This window comes from Pipra filicauda, unplaced genomic scaffold (genome assembly GCF_003945595.2).
Source record: "Pipra filicauda isolate LSUMZ 115617 unplaced genomic scaffold, ASM394559v2 scaffold127_size2900866_pilon, whole genome shotgun sequence".
NCBI classification, from domain to species: Eukaryota; Metazoa; Chordata; class Aves; order Passeriformes; family Pipridae; genus Pipra; species Pipra filicauda.
Window position 1 is genome coordinate 1,196,060 of NW_024103740.1, and position 24,760 is coordinate 1,220,819.

General features: G+C 43.2%; 1 protein-coding gene and 1 long non-coding RNA gene across 3 annotated transcripts; one reads left to right on the forward strand and one right to left on the reverse strand.

Annotated features, from left to right (window-relative positions):
- Positions 1 to 911: 911 nt before the first annotated feature.
- On the reverse strand, positions 912 to 24,261 carry LOC114000060 (multidrug resistance-associated protein 6-like). 2 transcript variants are annotated; one of them, XM_027744001.2, is made up of 30 exons: positions 24,198 to 24,261; positions 22,958 to 23,260; positions 22,373 to 22,510; positions 21,360 to 21,485; positions 20,714 to 20,775; positions 19,845 to 19,976; positions 19,313 to 19,525; positions 18,282 to 18,459; positions 17,690 to 17,851; positions 17,035 to 17,127; positions 16,433 to 16,636; positions 15,661 to 15,807; positions 14,871 to 14,958; positions 14,509 to 14,578; positions 13,769 to 13,895; positions 13,136 to 13,312; positions 12,551 to 12,718; positions 10,965 to 11,148; positions 10,587 to 10,650; positions 9,966 to 10,086; positions 9,042 to 9,249; positions 7,790 to 8,100; positions 6,846 to 7,045; positions 6,062 to 6,188; positions 5,374 to 5,475; positions 4,495 to 4,641; positions 3,799 to 3,957; positions 3,400 to 3,566; positions 2,746 to 2,940; positions 912 to 2,259 (listed from the first exon to the last, which is right to left on the reverse strand). In XM_027744001.2, exons 1-30 carry the CDS (start codon positions 24,249 to 24,251, stop codon positions 2,151 to 2,153), a joined length of 4,536 nt encoding a protein of 1,511 aa, XP_027599802.1. In that variant the 5' UTR covers positions 24,252 to 24,261; the 3' UTR covers positions 912 to 2,150. The 2 variants fall into 2 exon arrangements, with proteins under 2 accessions (XP_027599802.1, XP_039246134.1); XM_039390200.1 differs by having other exon boundaries at positions 10,965 to 11,151.
- Positions 8,689 to 24,259, forward strand: LOC114000062. Its single transcript, XR_005566830.1, has 7 exons — positions 8,689 to 12,643; positions 13,721 to 13,883; positions 14,416 to 14,496; positions 17,025 to 17,134; positions 19,890 to 20,157; positions 20,718 to 21,156; positions 22,382 to 24,259. It is a non-coding gene; the product is annotated as an uncharacterized LOC114000062 (long non-coding RNA).
- Positions 24,262 to 24,760: the final 499 nt, after the last annotated feature.

Below are 24,760 nucleotides of genomic sequence, written 5' to 3' on the forward strand. Positions count from 1 at the left end.
ACAGTGTAGCCTGATGGCTGGTGACCTCCAGTGCAAGGACTCTGGTGCCATCCAGCCTGGAATGGTGATAGTGCAGCCCAGGGTGCTGAGTGTCCCTCCAGCTGCTGGAATAAATTCAGGGATGTGGCACGGAATTTTAGCATCTGAGCTCGGAGTCATGTAGCAGACACTTATGTTCCTTAAATGCCTTGATGTCACATATTTTCCTTCATGCAGCAAAGCTAATGCCAGCTCTGAAAGATCTGGGACACAGGGAGTGGGCACTGCAGTGGGAGCATGTACTGCAGTGAGCAGCTTAGTGAGCTTAGTGCCCAGCCAGTGAGCTGGGCACCTCATCCAGCTCCTGCAGAGCAGTGTTTCCCTGAAATGGATTGTTGTGACATGGCCTGAGTTCATCCTGTTCCTGTCTTCCAGTTGCCCTCCTGGTGAAGAGAGAATTATCTGCCCACCAGGAGGACCTTCATTGCTGGTAGTTCTGTGCTTCTGTAGGTGGGTAGGTTCTCACCTCCTACAGAGCATGTGGAAGCCTAACTCCATGGTTTTCTTCTTTGTTTCCTTTTTGATGAAGATGACACAATTTCATTTAGCTCTTAACTTGTATCTAGTTTTTGAATTGTTTTGTCTCTTCCCTTGAGTAAAATTTGGAGAAAGTAGAAGGAAAAAAATTGCCTCTTTCCTGGTACCTGAGCACCAGTATGGCAGGAGGCACTGCACTTCAGCACTTGTCCAGCAGAAACCCTTAACTGCTCTTAATGTGAGTGCATAAGCCACGGAAGAGCTGTTAAGAGAAGAAACTGGTGGGTTTTTTGGGTCAACTCTGGCAGTCTGAACTCTTCCATTGTTTCCCCCATTACCCCTTTTTGGTGCTCTATTTACTTTAGCTTACTGAAGAGATCCATTTCAACACTTGATTATATTTTTATTTCAGCTCTCTAGAAAATGAAGTGCTGTAACAAAAGTCACAGTAAACAGCAGTATCTCACAGTGTATATTTGTCTGTCACATTATTGTGTTGTGATTCCTGAGGAGAGACTTGGGGACAGCTCTGACTGCAGCCCCTCGACACTGTGGGAAGCCCAGGAAGGTTTTCCTGTCAGCTGCCATTTGGTTTGTTGAAGTAGCACCTGAAAGATGACCATGCCAGAGGCTCTGCAGCACCAGGGCAGCACATGTAGGAGGTAAACCTGCACTCCAGAAGAAAACCAGGAATGAACCATCAGGTCAACAGGTGAATCATTGCTACTTTTCTCTTGTAAATTCCTTGTGGCCAAATTCAGTTTGGAAGTGTTGGTGTCAACACTTGGTCATGCTCTGCTGTGACCTCCAGCATTTGGCAGGGCTGCTCCAAGCCTTCAGCAGAAGGAGCAATGCTCTCTTCCCCACTCCCAGCCAAGTTCCTGTCCTGCATCCTTGAACCTGTGTGGAAAGTGGCAGTTCCTGCAGGCAGTGTCACCCTCTGCACAGCATGATGGCTCAGGACGCCTCCACAGCTGACAGGGAGATGGAATGGATCTGATCCCCTGCTGCCACAACAGGCATCCCACTTCCTCTCCTCCCTCCCACCTCCCCCAGTGTTTGTGCACTTTGGATGACAAGCTCCAGCTGCTGCCTTGGAGCCCACATCTGTGTAAAACCAGCACCCAGGTAAGCAGTCCTAAAGACATTGACAAAATGCCACATTTGTTCTGCCTCGAGCCTTGGATAAACTGCAAACAGTTAAGTTTGGTTGCTACCAGTTAAATTCTTCCTCGCTGTCCATAAAATCTTGTTGGCTTTTAAAAGTAATCTGTATAATCTTTAAGTATGGCAGATATTTGGGCTCCATTTATAGAATAAACTGGAAATGCTGTGGCCTTTTTTCTTTTGGCTTGTTTGCTTTTATACCAGAAAAACATTTAAGTCCTGACTGGCTCATTTTCAACAGTTAAGTGAGGTTTTGGTATGTGGAAACAATGAAAATGGAATTTCTAAGTTTCTTATGGAAATAACGTGTATCTCAAGTCATCCCTTTTCATCTACTCACTGCGGTTATGGCTTAAACGAGCTTTGGATGAGTGTCAGGCATTTTAGACAGAAACCAAGATAACAACTCAATTATGAGATGAATTATTCCTGATATTGATGGCGTTGTGGGATACTCCATAAGTGAGTCATGCAAGGCCTGATTCTTCCATCAGTCTGTAGAATAGTCCCTTCTGAGCTATTAAGTGTTCTGGAGTATCAAATTCAGCTATCTGACCATTTTCCAAGACTAAAATCCTGTGAACATTAGAAGAGAAGTGTAAGTTTGGGGATACACCAGCAGCTGTGATAAACTTAGTTGTTTATACTTAGTTTTCAAATAAATATCAGTACTTGCTGTTTCTGATGAGTGACTATACAAGTACTGAGTTTGGGAGGAGGGTTTTTTGGCAACTGAGACTGGAATAAGATTTGTGAGTGGGTATTTTAGTTTCACAACTTCTGGATGACGCAAAGAGCTGCAGTCATGGTTGCACTGTCAATGGGGGAAAAGGGGTATGACACAGCATGAAGTGTATCATGTGGCAGTCAATAATCTCTGGTTAACTTATTGGTGCTTAGCTGGTTCAAGAGAGATCCTACAATCTCTAAAGCAAAGGTTGGAGAGTTAAGCAAGAAAGGGACAGAAATGAAATTGCTGTTCACTAACACTGTGTGGTGTGTTTAGTTACACAGGCTGCCTGTGTTTTCCCTCCTCCCCAGGAATGTGGCTGAAGATCTTACCTGTCACAGTCCAGGACGGTGTTTATCCGGTGAGCTATTGTTAACACTGTGCTGTCTTTGAACTGAGTCCTCAGGGTGGATTGAATCTGAAGATCAGTTTCTAAATCTACTGCTGCTGTGGCCTCATCTAGAATGAGGATTTTGGTTTTCCTCAGGAGTGCTCTGGCCAGACAAACCAGCTGTTTCTGACCAGTGCTGAAAGTAAGAAGAGGGGTGGTAAACTGAGAGCTGTAGTCATTTTTCCCTGGGGTCAGAATACATAATTAATTTGAAATTAGTAATGAAAAGGTGATTGTTCCCTTTCTCTGGAAGGGTGATTGAGGCTGATGGCACTGCAGGCAGGTAACAGCATGAAACAGCCTAAAGAAACAAAGGGAGGATATTACTGTGGCACCCAGGAGATGTGCACTTGGAACAGGATTCCAGGGTTTTAAGTACTGCACAAATGCAAACCACCACAGTGACCAAGTCTGAAAGATCTTCCACTTGGTGTCTTATGATTTGATTTCATGCTGCTAAACAGGACAATAATGCAAATTGCCTGGGCACCATTAAAAAAAATCACAAAAGAAATTAGCTTCCTTATCCAACTAGCTGTTCTCCTAGCCCAGGGGCTAGTACTGCTCTGCCAGTGTCTTTCTGCAGATAAGGTACCTTAGGTTTTCCCCTTGGTCAGTGCATTTATATTCCAACTGCTCTGGCAAATCTGCAACAAAGTTCTTGAGCTGAGTCAGTTCCAAAGCTGTCCAGATGTCTGCATCAGTGTATTGGTTTAGTGGGTCGAGATTCGTTCTTAGAGAGCCAGAAAACAAAACTGGATCCTGAGCACAGAGACAGTACAAACAACTCCTGAAATGAATGATAAAAACAAGCTCTCTGGTCTTCCCTGCTGGGGAATCTGTGACTAATATTATATTGAATGGGAAACAAGCATGGCACAGGTTATTTCCAACTCTGAAATTTCAGAATGCCCCTCCTCTCACAGAACCTTTGTAAACCCTTCCTAAACGTTCAAGACTTACTGCTCAAGGATTTTGGAAACAAATTTCATACCTGGGGAATGACAGTTATCTTGGTTCTTAGGTCATGGAGACCTAGTTGAGCAATATCCTGTCCATCAATTAGAATCACTCCTTCTGCAGCCTCCACCAATCGCAGCAATCCCACAGCAAGAGTAGATTTCCCAGCTCCTGTTCTTCCAGTTATGCCAATCTGTAAAGTGCAGTGGAAAGCCTTTGGTTTTGATGCTGATTGTTTTCCCACAGTTGGACAAACCTGTCATGTAGTTTCTCTTGGCCTTTTGAAGAGAGACAGCTTTGCATGGATCAGATTTTTAGGGCTGTTCAAGGTTCACATAGTCCAGCAATACATTCTTAGAGGGAATAATGTATAACTTGTAATTGTTTTGTATGAAAAGGAATCATGAAAGCCTCTGATGGGAACCATAATTACAAGGCAGCAGTTAGAACAGGGCCTTCATGTGGCACTAGAATTAAAAGTGAAATTGCTTTGCTGTAACTCTGCTAACCTGGTATGAAATTAAATTTTACTCAGAAGAATGACTGGTGTATGCAGCAAGCCTGGAAACACTCCTTTGTGTAGTGTGCAGTGTGAAAGACGGGCTCAGGCTTACCTGCAGCTTTCAGCTTCCAAGTTCCTGTAGCTTGTTGTGGGGCAGGAGCAGTACCCACCCAGCTCTGCTCACTGCCCAGCTCTGCTCACACTTGTCGTACAAGTGGCTTTTCTTACCTTCTCTTGCCCATGGATTGTTAGGCTGACATGTTTCAGTGCTAACTCCAGATCTGGCCTGTATCGCAAACTATAGTTTCTAAATTCAATCCTCCCTTCAGTGAGCCAAACTTGACCTTCAGGTTTGCCATTCAGAGTCCAAGGTGCCTAAACAGATGAAAACAAACAGCAACATATAAAGCTGATTTAAATTACCAATCAAGTGGCCATACTGGAATGGGAGGTTTATGAAGACCTCTGTGCCAAGTCCCCCCAGTCTGTTTACTGCTTCCAAAAGGCAAAAAGGCTTCTAACTTTCATACTGCAGATGTTGACTTTTTACTTTATGCAAAGATGCTGAGGCTCAACTGAAAATGGGATGAACATTTATTTGCATTGTCAGAGTTGTGACTTTATGAGTGGTTCAATAAAAAAAAGATTTATATGCCTCTGTAAACAGGACTCTGAAAGTGTCTCTCAGGGCAGCATATGGAGATGGAATTTTAATGATTACAGAACAAAAAATTATTGCACTGGAGACTTTGAGTGGCTAAAAGGCTATCTAGCAGCCATCAGTTATCAGAGATTGCATCTGAAGTCACACAATAAATACTCCAAATATGGGCAGAAAATATGTCTCATTCCATGAGTGTTACCAAGTGAAGCTATTTTAATGGCAATCCAGTGCTTAACTGTCTTAAGGAAATAATGATGATCAGAGGTTATAAAACAACTCTAGTCAGTTGGATAAAACCCAAATGCTGCAGTTCTTTAAAGGAAAAATGACTGGCTTTCAGAAGGGGAAAACTAGAGTTTTCTTCATGTGGAACAGAAAAATTACTTGTTTAGTTTGCAGAGATGTTCTACCCCTGCTAGTAAGGGCAGTAGTGGACCAGGTACCTCCTTGGGAGTGCCCAGGTATTCTCTGACTCTCTCCACAGAAACAATGTTGTTCTCTATGTCTGTCCAGGAGCGCACCATCCAGTTCAGAACACCAGTTATCTACCAAAACGAGAAAGAAGCATTAGGGCAGATAAAATAAGTCTTGACCTGTGCTTGTGAGTTACCCAGTTTATTTATAAAGACCTAATCATCATCTAATTACATCAGAAATTAAATTACATCAGAAAACCTTAAAATGCTTAAAAAATAACCATGGGTCCTTGTGAAAGTTTGTAAAGCTGTGTTAAAGAGCGTAGCCAGCTCCTCTCATAGCCCCTTCAGCAAGTTTATAGAGAATGAAATGCTGCTGACTTGGATGCTAAAAGATAGTGTAGCTGTTTCTTAGGCTATTGTGTAACTACTCTACAAGGAGGTAAGACAAATGCTGAAGACCTTGCTTCAGCTGCTCAGGGCTTGCTGCGACTTAAATATTAGTTCAGGTGCAGGAGAAGAAGATGCCTTGTGCATGTGTTTATGAGGTTTGTTCCCTAAGGGGCCATGTGCTCCAGATAATGTGGGTTTCAACAATGACAGCAGGATTTGGTAGGAAAGGGCATCTAGAAAGGCACAGAAATAGTTCGCAATTTCTTAGAAATCAAAATGCATTTACTTCTGATAAAAGGCAGGCATTTCAGCACTGGGTTACCTGAAGAGCATATGAAATGGAGAAGCCAGCAGTTCCTGGACTAAGATGTGTTCTGCCCATTGCTGCAAATAGTGCTGCAAACAACACGATGCCATTGCCTAGAAACTCCAGGTTTGTAGCAAGCCACCTACAAGAGGAGGAGAGTACAGGGCTGTTGCTGGTCCTTTCCCTTTCTCCCAGTGCAATGTGTGATTACTTTATAGAACACTTGTGGAACTGCTGGGAGTACAGAATACTCAACAAAGCTCTTGTCACACCCTGGTTCTCTTATCCAGCTACCTTGTAACTCCTTAAAGGCTACAGTCTGTCTGAACTGGTTGGCTTATGGTCTCTCCTAGGATTTTCCCCAAGGCCTGGTGGAAAGAGCAGCCAGCATATGGTTTCTTGGATGAGTTGGTCTAACATATCTCACTCTTTCTAGTACTCCTCATTCCTGTCATGACTGGTGGCTCATAGCTCTGTGGTCTGATGGGTTTTGCATGTACCATAGGCCTCGTGCACGCTGTAATGGGGTGATGGGCGTCACCAGGCACATGCTACAGCTTCCTGCATTTTGGGCACCAGGTGGTACCTTTGGCAGCATTGTTTCTGTGTGTGTCTGTGCCTGGCCACACAACAGAGCTGGGAGCATGTTGGTTGTGTGAGGGTGCAGTGCAGGAGATGACAGAGGCCACTCTACCCCTAAAACACTGCACCACTGCCTCATCTGTGAACCTCCACCCGAGCCCCAAGAGCACCGTCTCCACTCTGCTTTCCATGCAAGGAAACACTGCAGATTTGTTACCTGTCAGCAACAGCTCCAGGGAAGCATATTCGCTGATTCTCATCCACTAGAAAGTTGCTCTTCCAAATAAACCTCTCCTGGTCCTTGTAAGCACGGATCACACTGCTCCCTTGGAAAGTTTCTGAAATGTGGGAGTAGATGGGTGACCTGCTGGCAGCCTCCATACGCCTCAGCTGGCACGAGGTGATAACGTAGAAGTGCTGGCACAAGGGAAAATGGAAAGGGAAGTCATTAGAAGGTTTATGTCTCCATGGAGGTGCTCCACAGAAAATTTGGGAAGGCCTCAGCAAGTGCAATAGTACGTTCTATCCTAGTGTTATAAAACCTAGTGTGCAGGTAGGAGATGCCCTTAAAAGGTGAGGTAGCATTTCTACCTGTGTTATGTCCTGTCTTCATTAAGAATAACCTCATGGGTGGGGGAAAGGAGCCAGGGTGCTCTGAACTCAAAATAACCTCTAAACTCACACTCAGTTTCTCCTGTAGATGAACCCTTTGCTTGATGGAGAACAGAGGAGTTGCACCCTTACTTGCCCTTCCCTCATGTTCAGTCTTAGCTGGCAAAGCATTTGGGGTTTCAGAGCCCAATGGGAGAGCTGCATGGCATACATGGATATATTAAAAAGCAGTGTAGCAATTCTGGAGGAAAGGAAAAATGTTTTCTGGTCTTGATATGATTGAATTTACACTAATGGAGACAAGGAATGTAGCTCTAAGTAGGATTTGACATCAGAAAAGCACAAGCCTCTTTGTGAGGGCTCTGGAAAGCTTTGGAAGGTGGAGGTGATGTGGGAAGAGCCACTGACGTTACTCTTGTTCAGATGCAATTTAAAATGATGAAACTAGTTTCTGCATGTCTCTGCTCCTAAGAAATGGAGGGAGGATTTCTGCAGGGACATGGCCATACTGCTCCAGCCTCTCCTGTCTGTACCTCTGTGAGCTCCTACCTGGAATGCAGCATAAAGAACAGTCAAGGGCACTATGGCCATCGCTGCCCATGGTGTAGCCACTATAATCACAAGGTAGATCTCCAGTAAGTTGAACAAGAATCCCAGGAAGGACTTCAGCTTGTCAGGGATGACAGAATCAATAGCATCCATTTCTCTGGAGAAGCGGTTCAGCAAGTTTCCAATGGGTGTTTGCTCAAAGAAGACCATTGGGGATCTAGTGACATTGCTCAGCAGCTGCAGAAAGAGCTGATGGGAGGCTAACACGCCACCCAGCAGGACTGCTGCTGTGGAGGTAAACCTGCTGAGGGCTGTAAGAGAAAAGAAATTATTGTTACAAGGAATGAACAATCCACCTTAGAGTTCTCCTTTGCGAGATCATGATCTCCACTTAGTACTGTGAACATTGCACCAGTGAAAGGAGCTGATTTTCTCTTTAGTAGGAATTACCTGCAGCTCTGAGGCTTGGCTTAAGCTGCCCTTTCTGTAGGGTAGTTGCAGGGCAGCCAAAGACCTTCTAAGCAAGCTTGATGGATTCAGCAACTTAAACGTGCAACACAAATTATTTATTCCTCACAAAGTGAGCTTGACTGGAATTACTTTAAATTTCTCAGTGATATTTTTTCTTTTTATTTTTAAAGAGAATGACCAAAGGAATTGTGGCCATTTTTAAGGAGAAAGATATAAAGAAATGTAGAACTCCAGAAGTTCCTCTTTTTCTCCCTCTTTACATGCAAAAGACCTAAGCCAAGATTTAGTTCAGCATGGAGAAGAGCAACTAGTTGCACTTTGATATGATTAATTTATGTTGTAGGAATGAGAAGAGATAAGAGGAAGAAAGATATGCAGATGATGTTGGATATAAGGAGGCAGGATAGAAAAATAAGGATGTTGTAGTTATTTCATTGCTGCATGTTTTTTAGGGGCTCAGGTCATTTAGTTCTAGCAAGAAATACAGAGGAAGACACTGTTCTTCATGGTCTGCTGAAAGGCACAGAAGACCTCTAGCATACCATGAAGTAGAATTTCAGGCAGTAACACTGAAAATATTGTTCAGATCCCTTAGAAATCCTCTCTGTGCGTCAGAACCTGTAGTTTTAGGTCCCGTGCCAAACCTTTAGGGTTGGTGCCAGAAGCCCAGAAGGCTGAAAACCCGTGGGTATGCACTTGTTTATATTCTGAGAAAACATCCTGGATATGGGGAAGGGAGATGGGAATACAGAGAAGAATTAGGTGAGCAACTTAAACAGACCTTGAACTACTCCTAATGCACCAAAGACTCCAACTCTCAGCTCCGTGCGCTGTCGTGTCCCGTTGTGAACAGGGTCATCTGCCCACATGCTGAGCCAGTAACCCCGAGAGAACGACACAGCTTGCTGGCAGGTGAAGGACAGGAGGATGAACACACACAGGGCTGAGCCTGTCGCCTTCAGGTAGGCTGCATAAACCCCAGTATTGACCTAGAGTGAGGTACAATTGGGGAAAGACAGGAGGAGAGGTTGGGAGGATCAAGCTTGTTAGCAAGCAAAAGCAGCTCTGAAATAAAGAATGATTTATTATGGCATATCTACTCAGTTATATGTCACAGCCATAGCAACCATGTTAATCCTTTTTTTGTTTTCTTCATGGATGAATAGTGAAGCCATACTTAAATAAATCCATGGTGCTAATGATTATTTTCAAGTGATGGATGTTATTGCAATAGGCTTGTGCTACTTCTGGAATGCAGAGAGTGGGCTTTCCTTGTGTTGGGCAGTGTGTTCTGTGAGTGAGGGAGAACTGTCATGTATCACACTGACTGCTTGTATGAGTAACTGCTGATCAGGAGAGGTGAGGACATCCCAGTCTGCCTAATGCTGTGCTTCCCTAGAGGAAAAGCTGCCTCTTTTGGAGTGTCTGTCTTCTTAGTCTCATCTGCTCTCAGTACCACTAGCCTCAGCTATTTTTTTCCTCTCCACATTTTACTACTGCCACAATGTGCCCTGAACACACCCCTCATCCATGTGTGATTCTTCCTAACTGGAATACCATGTCTGCTTCTTTCCTTTCACAGTACCCTCCTTGCCTCAGCCTTTTGAGGTGTTTCTTAGCTTAGGCAGGGAGCTGACCAGCCTGCCATGAGTGTGATAACCCCATGGGATGTGTCCTTGCCATTACAGGAAGGTGCTGTGCTTACCCTGCCATGCTGAGTTTTCTCTCCCTTAGTTAATCTTCCTTTGGTGGCTGCAGCACTGGTACAGTCTTGACTTACAGGAATGGTCTCCCTTCTCACAGCAGATGATTTGACTGAATTGCCACTTCATTAAGAAAACAAAATTCCTTTCAATTTTTAGCCAAGCTGGTTCTCTTTACCCACCCCTATATTCATGCCTGTTTTGAGGGCTGCAGTTTTTGGAGTCCTCCAGAGTGACCCCAATCATTGTCCATGTTTGTCACAGGGCCTGGGCTCTGTCAAGCCATTAACAAGCAAAGGCTTAAAGCATTCACTCGCTCTGGCTGGTTTGGAGTGAGCCTGACCTTACAGCCCCACTGGGAACTGAACAGCAAACAAGTGTATCACATACAAGTGCCTTGTATGTCAGCTCTGTTCTGGTCCTTGTGAAATATGGAGAAAGTGTTAGTTGACCTCCACATTGAAGACCAGGTTCTTACCAGCTCTTGAGTTTTGCTTGTGTGCTCTTGTTATTAATTTACAGATCGACTCCAAACCTTTATTATACTCAGTAAGAGCCTCCAAGTAGGCTTGTATGGGCTTTTGGAATAAGTTCTTCAGTGTCTGAGACTGCTTTAAGCTTACCTAGAGAGTTTCTCCTGAGATGGACCATTTCTAGATGTGATGGTGCCTTTGGTGTCTCCTATAGCTGTGAAATAAATACATTTTTTTCTAAATGCTTTAGAATCTCAGTTTGTCCTGCATAGTCCTTGAAAGCTTGGTAACATGGAGGAAAGATTTCGAAGGGTAGAAATATCAAGGTTAGACTTGAAAAACAGTACATATAGTGGGTAATTCTGTTTACTGCATGAGTGTTGTCTACTCAGATGGATTCAAGGACCAGTTCGGAGGTGATGAGTCAGCTAATTTGACCGGCATATTTCCATAATAAAACAAATGTGATATTAAGGAAACAATTGACTGATAGACCTAGGAAGAATGATTCCAACTCATTTGGGTTACCTGGAAAACCAGCACATGCTTTCTCTTCTGCAGTACCATGTGAATGAAGAAATTCTGCAAAGGCCCCATTTCTCTGTAGAAGTTCTTGGTAGGAACCAGTTTCTGAGATCATTCCATCCACCAGAAAAACAATGTTGTCCACTTGAGGCAAAATGTTGATTGTGTGAGTCACCAGCACACGAGTCTGCTTGAATCAAGAGGGAACAGTTACATGTTTTCTGCTGTTTCCCTGCTAACTCGAGCTGTTGCACTCAGCTGGCTTCTGAAGACACACACGTAATCAGTGCAAGCTATGATTTTTACTAACTTGGAGATATTTTTGTTATTTATTCCTATCACTTCTGCCTCTCTGAGGAAGTCTATCTTTGCAGCACAGCTTTATACAGAACTTGGAAGTGGAGGGGTGAATCAACTCGCTTTGTGTCGTGCACAGCGTTAAGAGTGAGGATGGGAACTGAAGCCTGAAGTCCCAGGCTGGCACCCTGTGTGCTGGAGGACCTTTTACTTGACTCACTGACCAATTCCATGTTATTGATTCCCCTCTGGTTGAAGGTCTTAAGTAGGAAGATGTTAATTGCAGAGTATGCCACATTTATTGCCACTGATATCAGTATTTCAGAATCAAATTCATGGCTGAAAAATTGATCAGCCCGAAGGGAATGAAAGTGGAGCTCCTTTCCATTTACATTTCTGAGTGTATTTGCTGTAGGAGAGGACATAAGAAAAGTAATTTCCCCTTACATAAGTTGGCATGTTCTATATTTCTAATATAAAATCAAGCCCCTTGAGTACTCCTTAAGTTTGATACATTCTTCTTAGCCAGTCATTCTGTTTCAATACAATAATTATATTCTGATACTTGCAACCAATCCTCATGAAGACAAAGGTATTTATAGTCAGGCATGTCTGTTATAACTGGACTTTCTAATGCAAGAGATTACCTGTGTTCCTTCTATCATGTGAAACTGAACCAAGTATTTCTAGGCAATTTATACCATGAATTAAATAGAGCTGCTCTAGCATCCCTTCTCATGTATCTACATCTATTATCCAGATTAACTGACAGCAGAGAAATACCAAGGAATAACAAAACACCACCACTGCAAAAGGAATGGAAGAGAAGTGTTTAAGGTGGATTTTAAGACTGAAGTTTAAGTGATAAGAACTGTAAAGGTGCCACTGAACTATTCAAAAGTGATGGGATTAGTTGTTATGATGATACAATTTGCTAGAAGAGATCAGACAGCTCTTCCTAACTATGCTAGAAGCAGTTCTCAAAAAGAGAGGAGGATAATGTTGACAGAAGACCAAAGAACAGTAAAGTTGCTGTAGAAGTAAGGCTGGAACTAGGCATGTGGTTTGCATGAGGATAAAGACAGTCTTACTCTTCCTTGGTGAGGTTCCCTGCAGGACTTGCAGGTGCTGTGTGGCCTGAAGGGGTTACCCATTCCACTGCTGCCACTACCAAAAAAGAGTCTGGGAGCCTTTGATAAAGTGAGTAACCCACCTTACTGGAAACATTTCAGGGGCTCTGCTAATGAGATTCGTTGTGCAATTGTTTAGAGTTCAGGATTTATAACACAAACCTTGTCCTTCAGTAAACCACTGGGTCCAAGAACGTGTTCAAAAATGTGCTGTCCGACGTGAGCATCAACAGCTGAGAGGGGGTCATCGAGCAGGTAAATCGAAGCCTTCTGGTACACGGCACGAGCAAGGTTCACTCTTTGCTTCTGCCCTCCAGAAAGATTTATTCCCTGTAAAAATGTATTGACTCTGTTTATTCCACAGCTACAGCATATTTGTCAGCTGTTGACTCCATTTTGTGCTGAGGTTTTATGACTCCCTTATTTTTAAACCAGTGCATCTCCATCCCTCCAAATAGGGCTCTTGCAGAGGCAGAGTCTTCTGAGCAACTCCACTCTCCTGTAAAAGAGCATCCCAGAATGGCCTGGATTTGTTGATTTTTGTCTTTAACAACTCTCATGTCTCTGGTGAGGTTAACTGTCAGGAGGTGGGCTTAAATTAAATTAGATCATGGCCCAACTTTCCAGAAATCACTGAGCACCTGCCTCCTGCAAGTTTAATTTCTTTGTAGGTGTTTTAAGCAGGACACCTGAAGTTGTAGCTACTCAAAGAAAAGTTGGCCAAAATATAAACCTAAGTATAAGTACCTTTTCTCCTATTTCACTCTTCTGCCCTGCAGGGAAGCTCTCCAAATCAGGGTGCAGTGCACAGGCATGTATCACTCTATTGAACCATGTTTCATCCATCTCTTTCCCGAAAAGAATATTATCTTCCACTGTAGCATTTAGTACCCAAGCTTGCTGGGGGACATAAGCTGCAGTGTCCTATAGAAGTGGAACAATGTTAGTAATCTTTTCCATAAGCTCAACTTGACACTGTGGGAACCCATCTTTGCAGAAAAGCTCTCTGAGTTAATAGAAGTCTGGAATGATCATCACCATTGATAGGTCTCAGAGGGCTTTGCAAACTATGAGTCTGCACTGTTGTTATCTGACAGAGGAGGACACAGAGGTGCAAGTACATGATGAGATTTACCAGGATGACATTTCAACTCACTGTCAGAGTGGGAAATAGAACTGGATCTTTGAAGCAATGTTTCAGCTCCTATTTCCAAAGTCTTCAGCACCTTCAGATAATTAAATGTGGACTGATACATACAGCCTTTGTTAAAATTCAGCAGTAAATAAATGCATTGTCATCAAGTACCTGATGCCTTGGTTAATACCTTACAGTTCCTGAAAACAGCCTAATTAGAAGCAAATGCTCAGGGAAAAATTTACCTTCATGGTCACTGAGCCGTCCAGTTTCTCCAGCTCACCGAGTAATGCTGACAGCAAGGAGGACTTCCCAGCACCCACCTGGCCAACTACAGCAAGCAAAGAGCCTTGGGGCACGGTAAGATCTATCCTGTGGAGAAAAGATTAGTTTCTTATCATGTTTTAGGTACACTTTTTGAAGAGGAAATTATTAAAATTCTTGCTATTGTCTTGTAGCAATAAAAAGGTACCCAAGTAAACCACCCTAATTTCATCCCTTCAAAGACACCTCCAACCAGAAAGGCTGATCCACATCCCCCTCTGAGTTTCAAACCCAGATCCAAGACCCAGATCCCCACTCTGGAGATAAGCTAGCCCAAAGCATTGGATATAAAAAATTCCTGAACATCAGTGCTGTTCAACATGGTTTCTTCTCAAAAATGTCAATGCCTGTTGAAATAAGCATCTAGTGATGCCATATATAATACCTGCATACCATCTGTTCTACTTTTTTGACTTAAATTACTGTAATTTCATATTTGAACAAGAAAATTGTATAAAGAAAACAGCCTCCATAGATTAAGGCAACATTCAGATACAGGCACCTTCCCATTTATCTGCTCCCAAACAGAAGACCAAGATTATGTTTTGTCTGACTTTGTAATATTCAGAATTCAACATTAAATATGAAGTGAACTCAGAAGCTTCTGGACATTCCACACCTGCCCTACAGAGTTGAGAGATGACTAAGAGTAAGTCTGTACCTTCTAAGACAAGGAGAAGTTTCTTTGCTCCAGCAAAAAGTCCCATTTCTTATGGTGATACTTGCCTGTGCTAAAATATGAAGAGAAATACAATACCTGTAAATGCAAAAGGTGCTACAGAAACATCCCTATTTATATGATTTTATGTTTCAGTGTGTATATTACATAAAATGAACCATAAGTATGAAAAAAGACATACATTACCAGATTAGATTTTATTGGTAGAAATAAATAGGCCTGAGAGATAAAGTGACAGTAAGGGGCAAATATTTTTCTGTTGACTATGGTAAGCACCCTGAGTAGAAGCTGAACAATAGAAGTTACTCCTCTTTTAAGGTAACAGTGCTAACATAAAAGCTCACCACAGCCAGAAGTGCTTCTGCATGAGCTCTCAGGATTCAGTTGTCCCAGATTCAGAAAAGCTGCCAAGCGGTTTAAAGAAACTTTGGCCTGAAATGAAGCAGCACACAAAAGAAAACAGGATTTAGAGTAGAAAGGGAGCAAAACCCCAAAGACTCAACATGAAGAACACTTAGATCATCTGCTATGTTGCAGGTGTTGTAGGCTTAGCTGGCCAAATGCAGCTCTTCCTTATGTTAACTGCCTTTATTTCCACTTAGCTTAGCAAAAAGCCTTCATGGTGCTTTTGGTTCAGTGAAATTGGTGCTTTTTTCTCCAATTCATCCTGCAATTTCCCAGTGATTGCTTCTGTACACGAAAAGCTGTGACAGCCTTAAAATGTAAGAGGGAAATTAATTTCCCTATATCTTACTGGGCAATGATTTGCTTTTCTCTCTGGCCTGGGCTAGCAGGGTTTCCACTGATCCCCTATGGAGATTTTGCTCTATTTGTTCTGATTTGTGCAATTAAAAAAAGGACCGGAAGCACCTCTGGGGTCTTTTGGTGCTTGTGATGAGCTCCAAAAGACTTATGAGTAATTCTTGTTGACTATTTTGTTAGTGAAAGGAGTCTTACAGAAAAACAATACAACAAAGTATGTTTACTTGCAAGTGCTTGCATTTCACTGTTTCAGAAAAGCAATTAAATGGCTGATGTGCAAAGCCCTAAGGAATCTCTCTGTTTACCTGTTAATGGTGATATGTAAAAAAACCCCTTATGGCCAAAGGAAAAGGAACACAGCCTGCAATTAACCTGGACAGCAGCGTTGATGGAGAAGGGCAGGAAGGAGTGTGCAGTGTTGAGGATGTTGATCAGTGTTAAAGACACAAAGGCCTTCTGAGCATCCAGGATGTGTGTGTTATCCACCAGGGTGTAGACAGCAAACATGACAAATGCAATCTGAAAGGGAGCAAAGGGAAAGCAAACCATTTGCTTCAGACAGGGAAGAGAACGGTTCGGGGGTGCCAGGCCCCTTCCTAAAGACTCTGGAACCCGTTTAGTTAAATCCAGGCTACCACCTCTGTGCACAGTACCCATTCTGCAGGGATCACGGCCAAAGGTCTTGCATATTGGTGACAGTATCAAGTTGATCATTTGACATTTGTTCTGCATTAAGGAAGTTTTTGTTCTGCAGCCTCAGCAAGGTGAAAGCACAGCAGGTTCCCACCGAAAACACACATAGCTGAGCTGCAACAGCAAGTGCAAATGTGGCTTGTGCCATGAACTCTGTCTGGCTTGGAGGTCTCCCGGTGGATCCTGCAAAGCAGGCTCGGGCTGCCTGGAGCACAGTGCCAGACCAGATCACCTGTCCATGGAACTGTTAGGACAGTGTAAATGTCTGCATGGCTCATTCCACTGGGGCTCAGCAACTCCTGTGAGACCGCCAACTCCTCCAGGCGGAAATAATCTTTAGTTTATCCCACAGGAGAAGCTTTTCCCACAGGAAAATCTGTCCAGGGAGGACCTGTACAAAGAGAAATGGAAGTAATAGCACATGGTTTATGCAGGAAGGTGATCCACTCACCAGGAAAGTTGATGAATGGAAAGAAACTAGGGATGCTGAGAAGAGAATCTGAGATCTTTTAAGGGCCTGAAGTTCTTGCTTCCGGATCCCAAGCACTTTCTCCATGAAGGTGTTCTCCCAGCCATACAGTTTGATTACTTTAATGTCACTGAGAATGGCATTGGTGAGTTTGGCCCGCTCATCTTTATGTTTCATCTGGGTCTCCTGTAATAAATGTTCGTGTTATATCGTTTAATAGGTTGATAGTTTAATGGTGCAGTTATTCTGAAAATATACCTTATTCCTGCATCTAAGTCCTGAATAAATTTCCCTGCAGTTGAGCTGTGTGTACTATTTCGCTTATGAATCTTCTAGGCTGGGAAATATTCTGCTTTTCATCTTCAGAGCTTTATTTTTACTGGCAGTACATAAAAAACACAGAAAAGGTGGGCAAACATGGTAAAAGATTGAACATGCAAGAGCTTAGTCTAAATTCTAAGAAGCTTTGCAGGCTTCAAATCCTTCTTATGTTCCTTCAGACAATCATGGTAAGCATGACTAATAAATATTAAGCCATCACATATGTCAGTAAACAATTTCTGTTTTTATGAAGCAAAATGTACCTGAAACTGACTCCTCTTCTTGGTGATCACGAAATTCAGAGGCAGAAGAAAAAGGAATACAGCAATTGCAGTCAAGGCAGATGGCCCTAGAAGCTGCCAGGTGAGAAAAGGAAAGAGAAAGAATTTCTGGTGATGACTAGAAATTACTGTTTTCTGTTCCCTTGCTTACCTTCCCTCTTACTTGAACTTGTGCATAACATCCCTCATGGTTAAGGCTTTGCTCTAATCTTGCCTTTGCCTTTCCTGGGAATTGTGCTTCCCTAAGCGCTGTGGATTGTTAACCATCCAGGCAGGGGAACTCCTGTCATCAGGCTCCGCTGAATTTATTTGCTTCCTTGTTAGGAACTAGATTAGTGCTGAAAGTGATCCAGCAGCACACTGGCAATTCCAGCCATTCCTGTTTCCTCCCGTGTCCTTGGATGCGTTAACGAGGACATCTTGTGGCTGGCTTAAGTAAGTGATCCGAAACAATACCAGGTTTTGGTTAAAAAACACCTTCCAGAAAGAAAAGTGAATGCACCATGCTACAGAGCTAAGAAAAATATGGCAACTTCAGGTTATTCCAACCAGGAAAGCTCTGAGTAGAATTTTGAAACCCCCTTTTTTCTTGGATATGTAGAATAGAAAGGGATTGATAAGTACTGTCATATTTTACCTGCCACAAGAAGACAAAGCAGATGATAATCCTAATAGGAGCAAGCCAGGTCCCATTAAAATAGATAATCAGATCCATTAGCTTTTGGACATCAACAGATACCAGATTAACAATTTCACCTATGGTTGCTGCTTTCCTTGAGGCATTTGACATAAGTAGGATCTAGATAGGGTAGAGAGGAAAGAAACATCATCAAACAACAGCTTTGGTCAAGAAGTCAAACAACTCTCTTTTCCTCATAAAGAAAGAAAACAAATAAAGGGAGGAAGATGATGTCAAATCCTAGGTATTGAAACCATGCTGCTGCATGTGACTTCACTTTAGGATGAAGCATTTACTGTTTTCCCTAACCATCATCTACAGCATAAGAAACTTTATGTTGAATTTTGCTCTTTCCTTTTCTTGGCTTTTTCTTCAGAGGTAAGATCTGAAAAGTAAATTATAAAGTACCTCCCATATACTGTTCAGAGATGAATATAGCACAGAGTGACATCCTGATATTGCTAGAAACATTGTACCAACAATGGTGTAACTACTAATGTAGGGCTAGGAAAGAAAAAAAAGGAAACTAAAAAGGAAGCTACAGACTCACCTTCCTGTACACAAGCCCTGTTACTGCAGTTTTCAGTCTCAACCCCAGAACAAGACACATGTACATGTAGCGTTGCTCAAACAGAGTCTGGAGACAAGCCAAAAGGAACATAGTGAAGGCATAGAAATAGCCAAGCCAGCTGGGGGCTTCTGGATCTTCAATGAACTTCAGGAAAAGGCTGCAAGACAGGGGCAAAATGTTGCTGAATTCACGAAGGACTGAGGAAATATCAGACACATAAAAACAAACTGGCAGAAATAGCAGTGATTTTTCTGTATTCTGTCTGAGAGGTTTATCAGTAAAATAGCAGAAGAACTGGAAAAAAACCCTGCTGAGTAACCTAGATCATATAATATCCTGATTTTTGACATGTAGCCACTCTTGGTTTTGTAACAACCTCTGATCTCAGCATCTTCTCAGGGGAGACCTCGCTTTCAGTGTTATGGATGGCTCCTGAATTTTATGAATTTGTCAGAAATATGCAAAGTGGTAGCTGTAATCTAAGGAAGTCATTGACATTTCCAGAACTTCTCTTAGTTGTAATGATTAAGAAGGGATTTTGCACTTGAAAATATACCATAGTGAAGGTTTATATTGTACCAATACAATCCACAAAGCATTATGCCAACTGACCAACAAAGCTTCTTAAGATGTGTAGGATGCACAGCTGTGCTCTTTGTAATTAGTCAGGGAACACAGAGCCTTCAGACTACAGCAAGGGGCTGACAGCCTTGTGCAAATGATGTGATACACAGAACCAACAAATAACTCCTGTTCTAGTAAAGTTGTCACATGGTTTAGTGCATCCTGTCCTTTCCACTGTTGGAAAGGAGCAGTGGAGACAGTGGTTTGGTGACTTCTCCTCCTGAGTTGACAGTGGGCTAAGCTCAAATGACAATTCAGTTCTTTTCATCAGCTACAAGAGATTTCAAAAGGCAAGTGTGTGTGTGCCCACCTCTGTGAGTGCTGACATACACACCTCTGAGCTCGTGAACACAGCAATCTTGTACATATTATAAATATGCACATACCTCAGTAACTTTGGGATGGAGAACATGAAGACATCACAGATAACTAAGCAGATAGTGCTGAGTAGGAAATAGGTTCCAAACATGCTCCAAAACATTTTCAGTAAGGGCCTGCTCTCACTGTGCTGTGATTGCAGGAGAGCCTCGGTCTCTTCAGCTTCTGCTGTGCCAGCTTCAGTCTTCTGACCCTTTTTAAATGTAGCAGGCTCCCTTTCTCTGAAGAAAGTAACAATGAGAAAGCTAGCTACAATTGTAGAAAGCTTGGGAATCTTGTGCTTCCAAAAAATCATTAAATATCTTACACCAGGTCTCATACCATGTTCAATATAAATGCTCATCAAAAAGTGACCCCTCTCACAAAAAAAAATTAGTTCTGTACTTCCAGGAATGGCAGGATGTTCTCCAGCAATTTTTAACACTTAAAATCAGATTTTGCACAAAGGAACTCACACACCAACACTTGTGAGTGTATTTGCTAGATCACCTAGACCTGCCCAGCTGAGTCCATGATGTGCTCTCTAGATCAAGTACTCACTGCTGGGTTCTGCTGTGACACTTCTTCCACTCTCTTTCTGCCCAGGCAACAATTTCTTCAGAGGAGTCCTCTCTCCTCACTGGCCACAAGTCATCCACCCCCAAGGACTGCTGAGAGCCTTTCCAGAGAAGCCTGGAGAACACACAGACTGCAGTCAGGTGAATGCAGAAGGTTTTGTGGTGCATGTAACACTTTCAAAACAGATGGACATTGAATTAGTGCACCACAGTGAGCACGTGGAGACTAACTTGCATTACAACACTACTCGGGACTGTCCTGTGCTGTCCTCTGTCAACATAATGAGGATTTGCAAGTAAGCCCTAATTTCTAGTCCATAATGAGAGTCTTGGGCAGTGGGACCGAAGTTTAGTGTAACTTACTCTGGGTTCAGTGAAACCAGATGAGACCTTATCATAGCAGACATTAGGCCCAAGGAATGTAATTGTTTTACTTCTGGGTGCTCAGCAGCAGACTGGGCCTATATTCTCTTCACTGTTTTCCCTTGCCCAGCATTTGTTACAGGAAGGTCTGGCAGGCAGATAGGGCTGTGGTTGATGTGCAGTGATCTTTTGGGACTGCTGAGATCTATTTCATGATTGGGAGGGCACTGGAAGGGTAGTTAGGAGGTAGAAGAGAATTATCTAGAATCACAAATTTACGTTTTGAATTATTTTGAGAAAAGTAAGTGAAATTTTTATAATTTGACCTTGTGACAATACCTCAAACCCCTGGAGAAAGAATTTAAATCCTCACTCCATAAGCTAACTCAGGGGCTGAGATATTTCCTGCTGGCTGCCTCTACACCGTCTCTTATGCTGCTGTTTTTTTTCTGATATTCTAGCAAAACCACATCTTCTGTGTTTTCTTACCCAGAGAACCACCAGTATGTGATTTTGGAAAGAAAAGAGCTTCTGGCTTCTGGACAGTGATTCTGATGGGAGAGAAAACGTGTGATATTTTTATACAGAAAAGTGCATGTGTCAGATGAATATAATTCCCTTCTGTGCTCCCCCAGGAAAAGCAATCAAAGAGTTACCCCCACCCCTCAATTCACTGACCCAGACAGAGCAAGTGTATTGTGGAGGATCAATGGGATTGGGAGATTTTGGAGAATTTGACTTCGAATAACTTCTCAGATAGAAGAAAAAAAGGAACATAATTCTTCATACCCAGAGACGTTTATTTTCTTAAGCACAGAAATTTTTCATACCCATACCACCAAGTGCTGCTGCACAGGAGAGCAACAACAGGGGAAGCAATAGGAGCCCTGTCTGCTGGTTTCAGTGACAAGAAACATGAGTATGGATAAAAGGTTTGTAGTTTTGAAAAACATACATAGAGAGATAGAGTACTGTTATCTCAAATTCTGCCAGTTACCTTTTAAAACCATCAGCCTTTATACAGAATGATGCATCTGACATCACCCAGATACTTGTGTTCCTGTGTATGCCCATAAATTTAAAATCCTGTTTCAGCAATGAAGCAGTGCATTAGGAAAAGCTATGTTATACTTACAGGATTGTTGACATCTTTAGAGAAGAAGGGAGGGTGATCAGCTAAGCAGAATAACACAAGTTCTCCTAGCACCAGGTTGCCATAAAGGAAAGCTGTAACATGGTGGAAATGGTCTTCCAGGAAGGCCTAAGAAACAGAATACTGGTGAGAATGAGGAAATGAACCATCATGTTAAATCAGCAGAGAAAGATGGCTTCTCATGTTCTACCAGCCATAAGCTCGGGGTTTTGGGTTGAAGCATGAGGTGCATTTATTTAAGCTGTAGTTGTGTAGAGCTAAATAGATAACTCCTGAAACTGGAAGCTCAGAAAATGCTAAATAAGACACATTTATTATTCATAATGACAGTTTTATTGTAAGGATTCATAGTACTCTAGTCAAGTCAGATGTCCACATTCCATCGCTTTTCAGGGAACTTTGAATGCTCTGAGAGATAGAAGCTCCTTGCTCACCCAGTGGGGTGAGTTGTTGATATAATAAAGCACTTGCTAAGTTTTACTATAAATGTTGTGTCTAAGGGGCTCCATGAAGAGCTCTTTAATTCATTTTGTGAATGAGAAAGAGAAAAAAACAATGGAAAAGTCTAATTATTTTTGGAACAGTGTATTGGTAGCAAGAAGTTGCCAAGTGTTACATCAACAAGCAGCCTTGTGCCTTCAACACAGCAGGAACAAGCAAGGTCCCAGCTGTATTTTGCTTCATGGCTGCATATTTTTCCCCTATTACTTAAAACACACAGGTAACAAACTTTTGTTTATTCCTTATTGTGACTGCAAAGAAGCCTGTTCATCTGAGGAAAATGGCCACTAACAATAAGTCTCAGATGTGCCAGCAAGCACTCTGCTGCAAATAAACATCCAAATGAACAAATATATAGTGTCAGCAATCATTTTTCTCAGCACATATTTTAAGAGAGGAATTTTGTTCTCCCCCTTGCAACAATGAGACAAAAACAGCTCTGCTGTTTAGAGACTTCATACCCTTGCACATTGAAAATATGTGATTTCACTTACTCTTTCCAGGGCATGTTGAATTTTGAAACTAAACATCACAACGGCAGCCACGAACGAGAGCAGCCAATAAATCAATAGGACCCCTGAAGACTGGATGCCCATCATTCTTTCTGCCTGGGTAAGGAACATGGCAAGGATCTGTGAGGAGGTACAAATTTGTCCACATAAATACCTGGTAATGGAATGCCAAACATTGTTATCAAATTAATGAGTACCACAGAAAAAAGATCAGTTTCTTGTCCAAACACTTCAAGATGTTCAGAGCTGTAGTAGCTGTAGTATTGTTCCTAAAAGGCTAAAACTGAACAGCATTATGTGCAATTTTGCACTCAAGAATGTCTCTGGAGAAAGGGCAAATAATAAAACTACAAGTGGGCCAACAGGCAAGGTCTGCTCTGCCCACAGGGCCCTGTGTTGTAGGTGTAGCTCCAGTGGTCTGCCCCGACTCCAAAGCCATGGCTTGTGGGCCTTCTATTCCCCATCAGCCAAATTTGTGCTCAGAGATACTGAGAAACGTGGGAAATACAAGATCTGTCCCCAGAGGGCTAAGCTTGGCCACGTGCAGACAGACAAGGGAGGAATTACCATTGTGATTCCCATCACAGCAGGGCTGATGAAGAACTCTGGAGCCCGTGGGATTCCTTGGCTTATCTCCCACAGCATGAAGAAAACATTAGTAAAACACAGTATCACCAGAATGAATCCAAGGACCATTTTGGTTTTGAAGATGCGGGACATCCTGATATAGCCCCTGTTCCTGCGTCGAAGGTACAGGTAGTAGAAAGGAAAACAGATCCAAAGATAGGCACAAGGGATCCAGGTGATGACTGAGCTCTCAAAGCACCAGGTAAATCCTGAGGTGTTGGTATGCCATGTCTGATTCCAGTCCTGTCACAGAAATAACACAGAAGTGAAACAGTAAAGCAGATGTACACAGAATTTCACACCTAATGCAGGTTCCTAATGCTACAGCTGAGATCTACTATGTTAGTGGAAGTTGATTTAGGGTTTCAATTGTAAAAAACATTTGGCAACAGAGACGAACTCAGCTATAGCAGTTTGGAGGGAATTGAAGTAGAAAGGCAGGACAAAGAAAAGATTGCAAAAGTGAAAGATGCCGAAGAAAGGACATGTATCACAACTAGAGAGAAAAGAAAAGAAAGGTAAGTTAATGAAAATGGAATAAGAAAAGGTAATTTGGGAATTAAACAGATGATCAGCATTTGGGAACCATCATAGCAAACAACAGGAAATGACCAGTGAAATGGAGATTAGGAGGAAAAAAGTGTCCTAGTGCATGAACTGCATTTCCTCAGCTGTTTGTACTAACCTTTTGTGACTTTTTGACTGAACAAATATTGGATCTCATCTGGCAACTGTACATAAACGGGCAAGGTTATGTTTTCCTTCAGCTTGCAGAGCGAGGCTGAGGAATGACCATGATGAAAAGAGGAAATAGATAATGGCTTACAAATTATTATGGGAGTTTATCAATTTTGGGGATGGAAATCTGTGAGAGCCCGGACTGATAAAAATTAGAGCCCTTTTAAAGGTATTTCTGTGGTGGGTCCTTCAGCGGAAACTTCCCCAAGACAAGACTCATTCCAACATCCTTCCAGCAGCGCAGTACATGCAACTCTATCAAATTCACTGTAACTGAGAACAACTCGGGCTGTTCTGTTTGGGTGAAAACTTGTTCCTGGGAAGCAAAGCCCGCACCCACGGGAACACACTTCACCGCTCACACTTCACACCCCCACAGCGGGGTCCGGGGCTCCCCCGGGGAGCCGCACTCCGGACCGGACGCGGTCACTCGGTCACTCACCCGGGGCCCGGCGGGGCCCTCCCCGGGCCCGCACAGCGCATCGCCCGCACCCATCGGCCCGGCCCGGCCCCTCCGCCCGCTGCCCCGCGGGACGGGACGGGACGGGGACGGGACGGGGACGGGACGGGACGGGACGGGCGTTTCCTCCTCGCCGCGCAGCGCCCAGAGCCCCGTTCCCGGTGTGTGAGCGGTGCCGGGAGCCCCGGAGCGCCCGGTCCGTCCCGGCTGCGGGCAAAGTCCGGCCGGGGGCAGGTCCGGGGCTGTGCAGCCCGGCAGCGACCGCACCAGCGAGGCGGAGCCCCCGGGGCTGCCGGGGGTGGGAGCTCTGTAAGCACACAGGGTCTGGTTTGGAGAAGAGACGTTGTTTATTCTGCGCAGGGTGGAGGTTCCCGCAAATCAAGCGCGCCAAGCGGTAAAAATAGAATTGCGTCTTTTATACGGTAAAATTTACATTACACGAACCCGCCTAATAAATATTCTCCGCCTACACAATGCATATTTATTCGTGTGACGTAATCTCGCGCAATGCTTGAAACGCGAAGTTCTTTATTAAGCATCTTCTG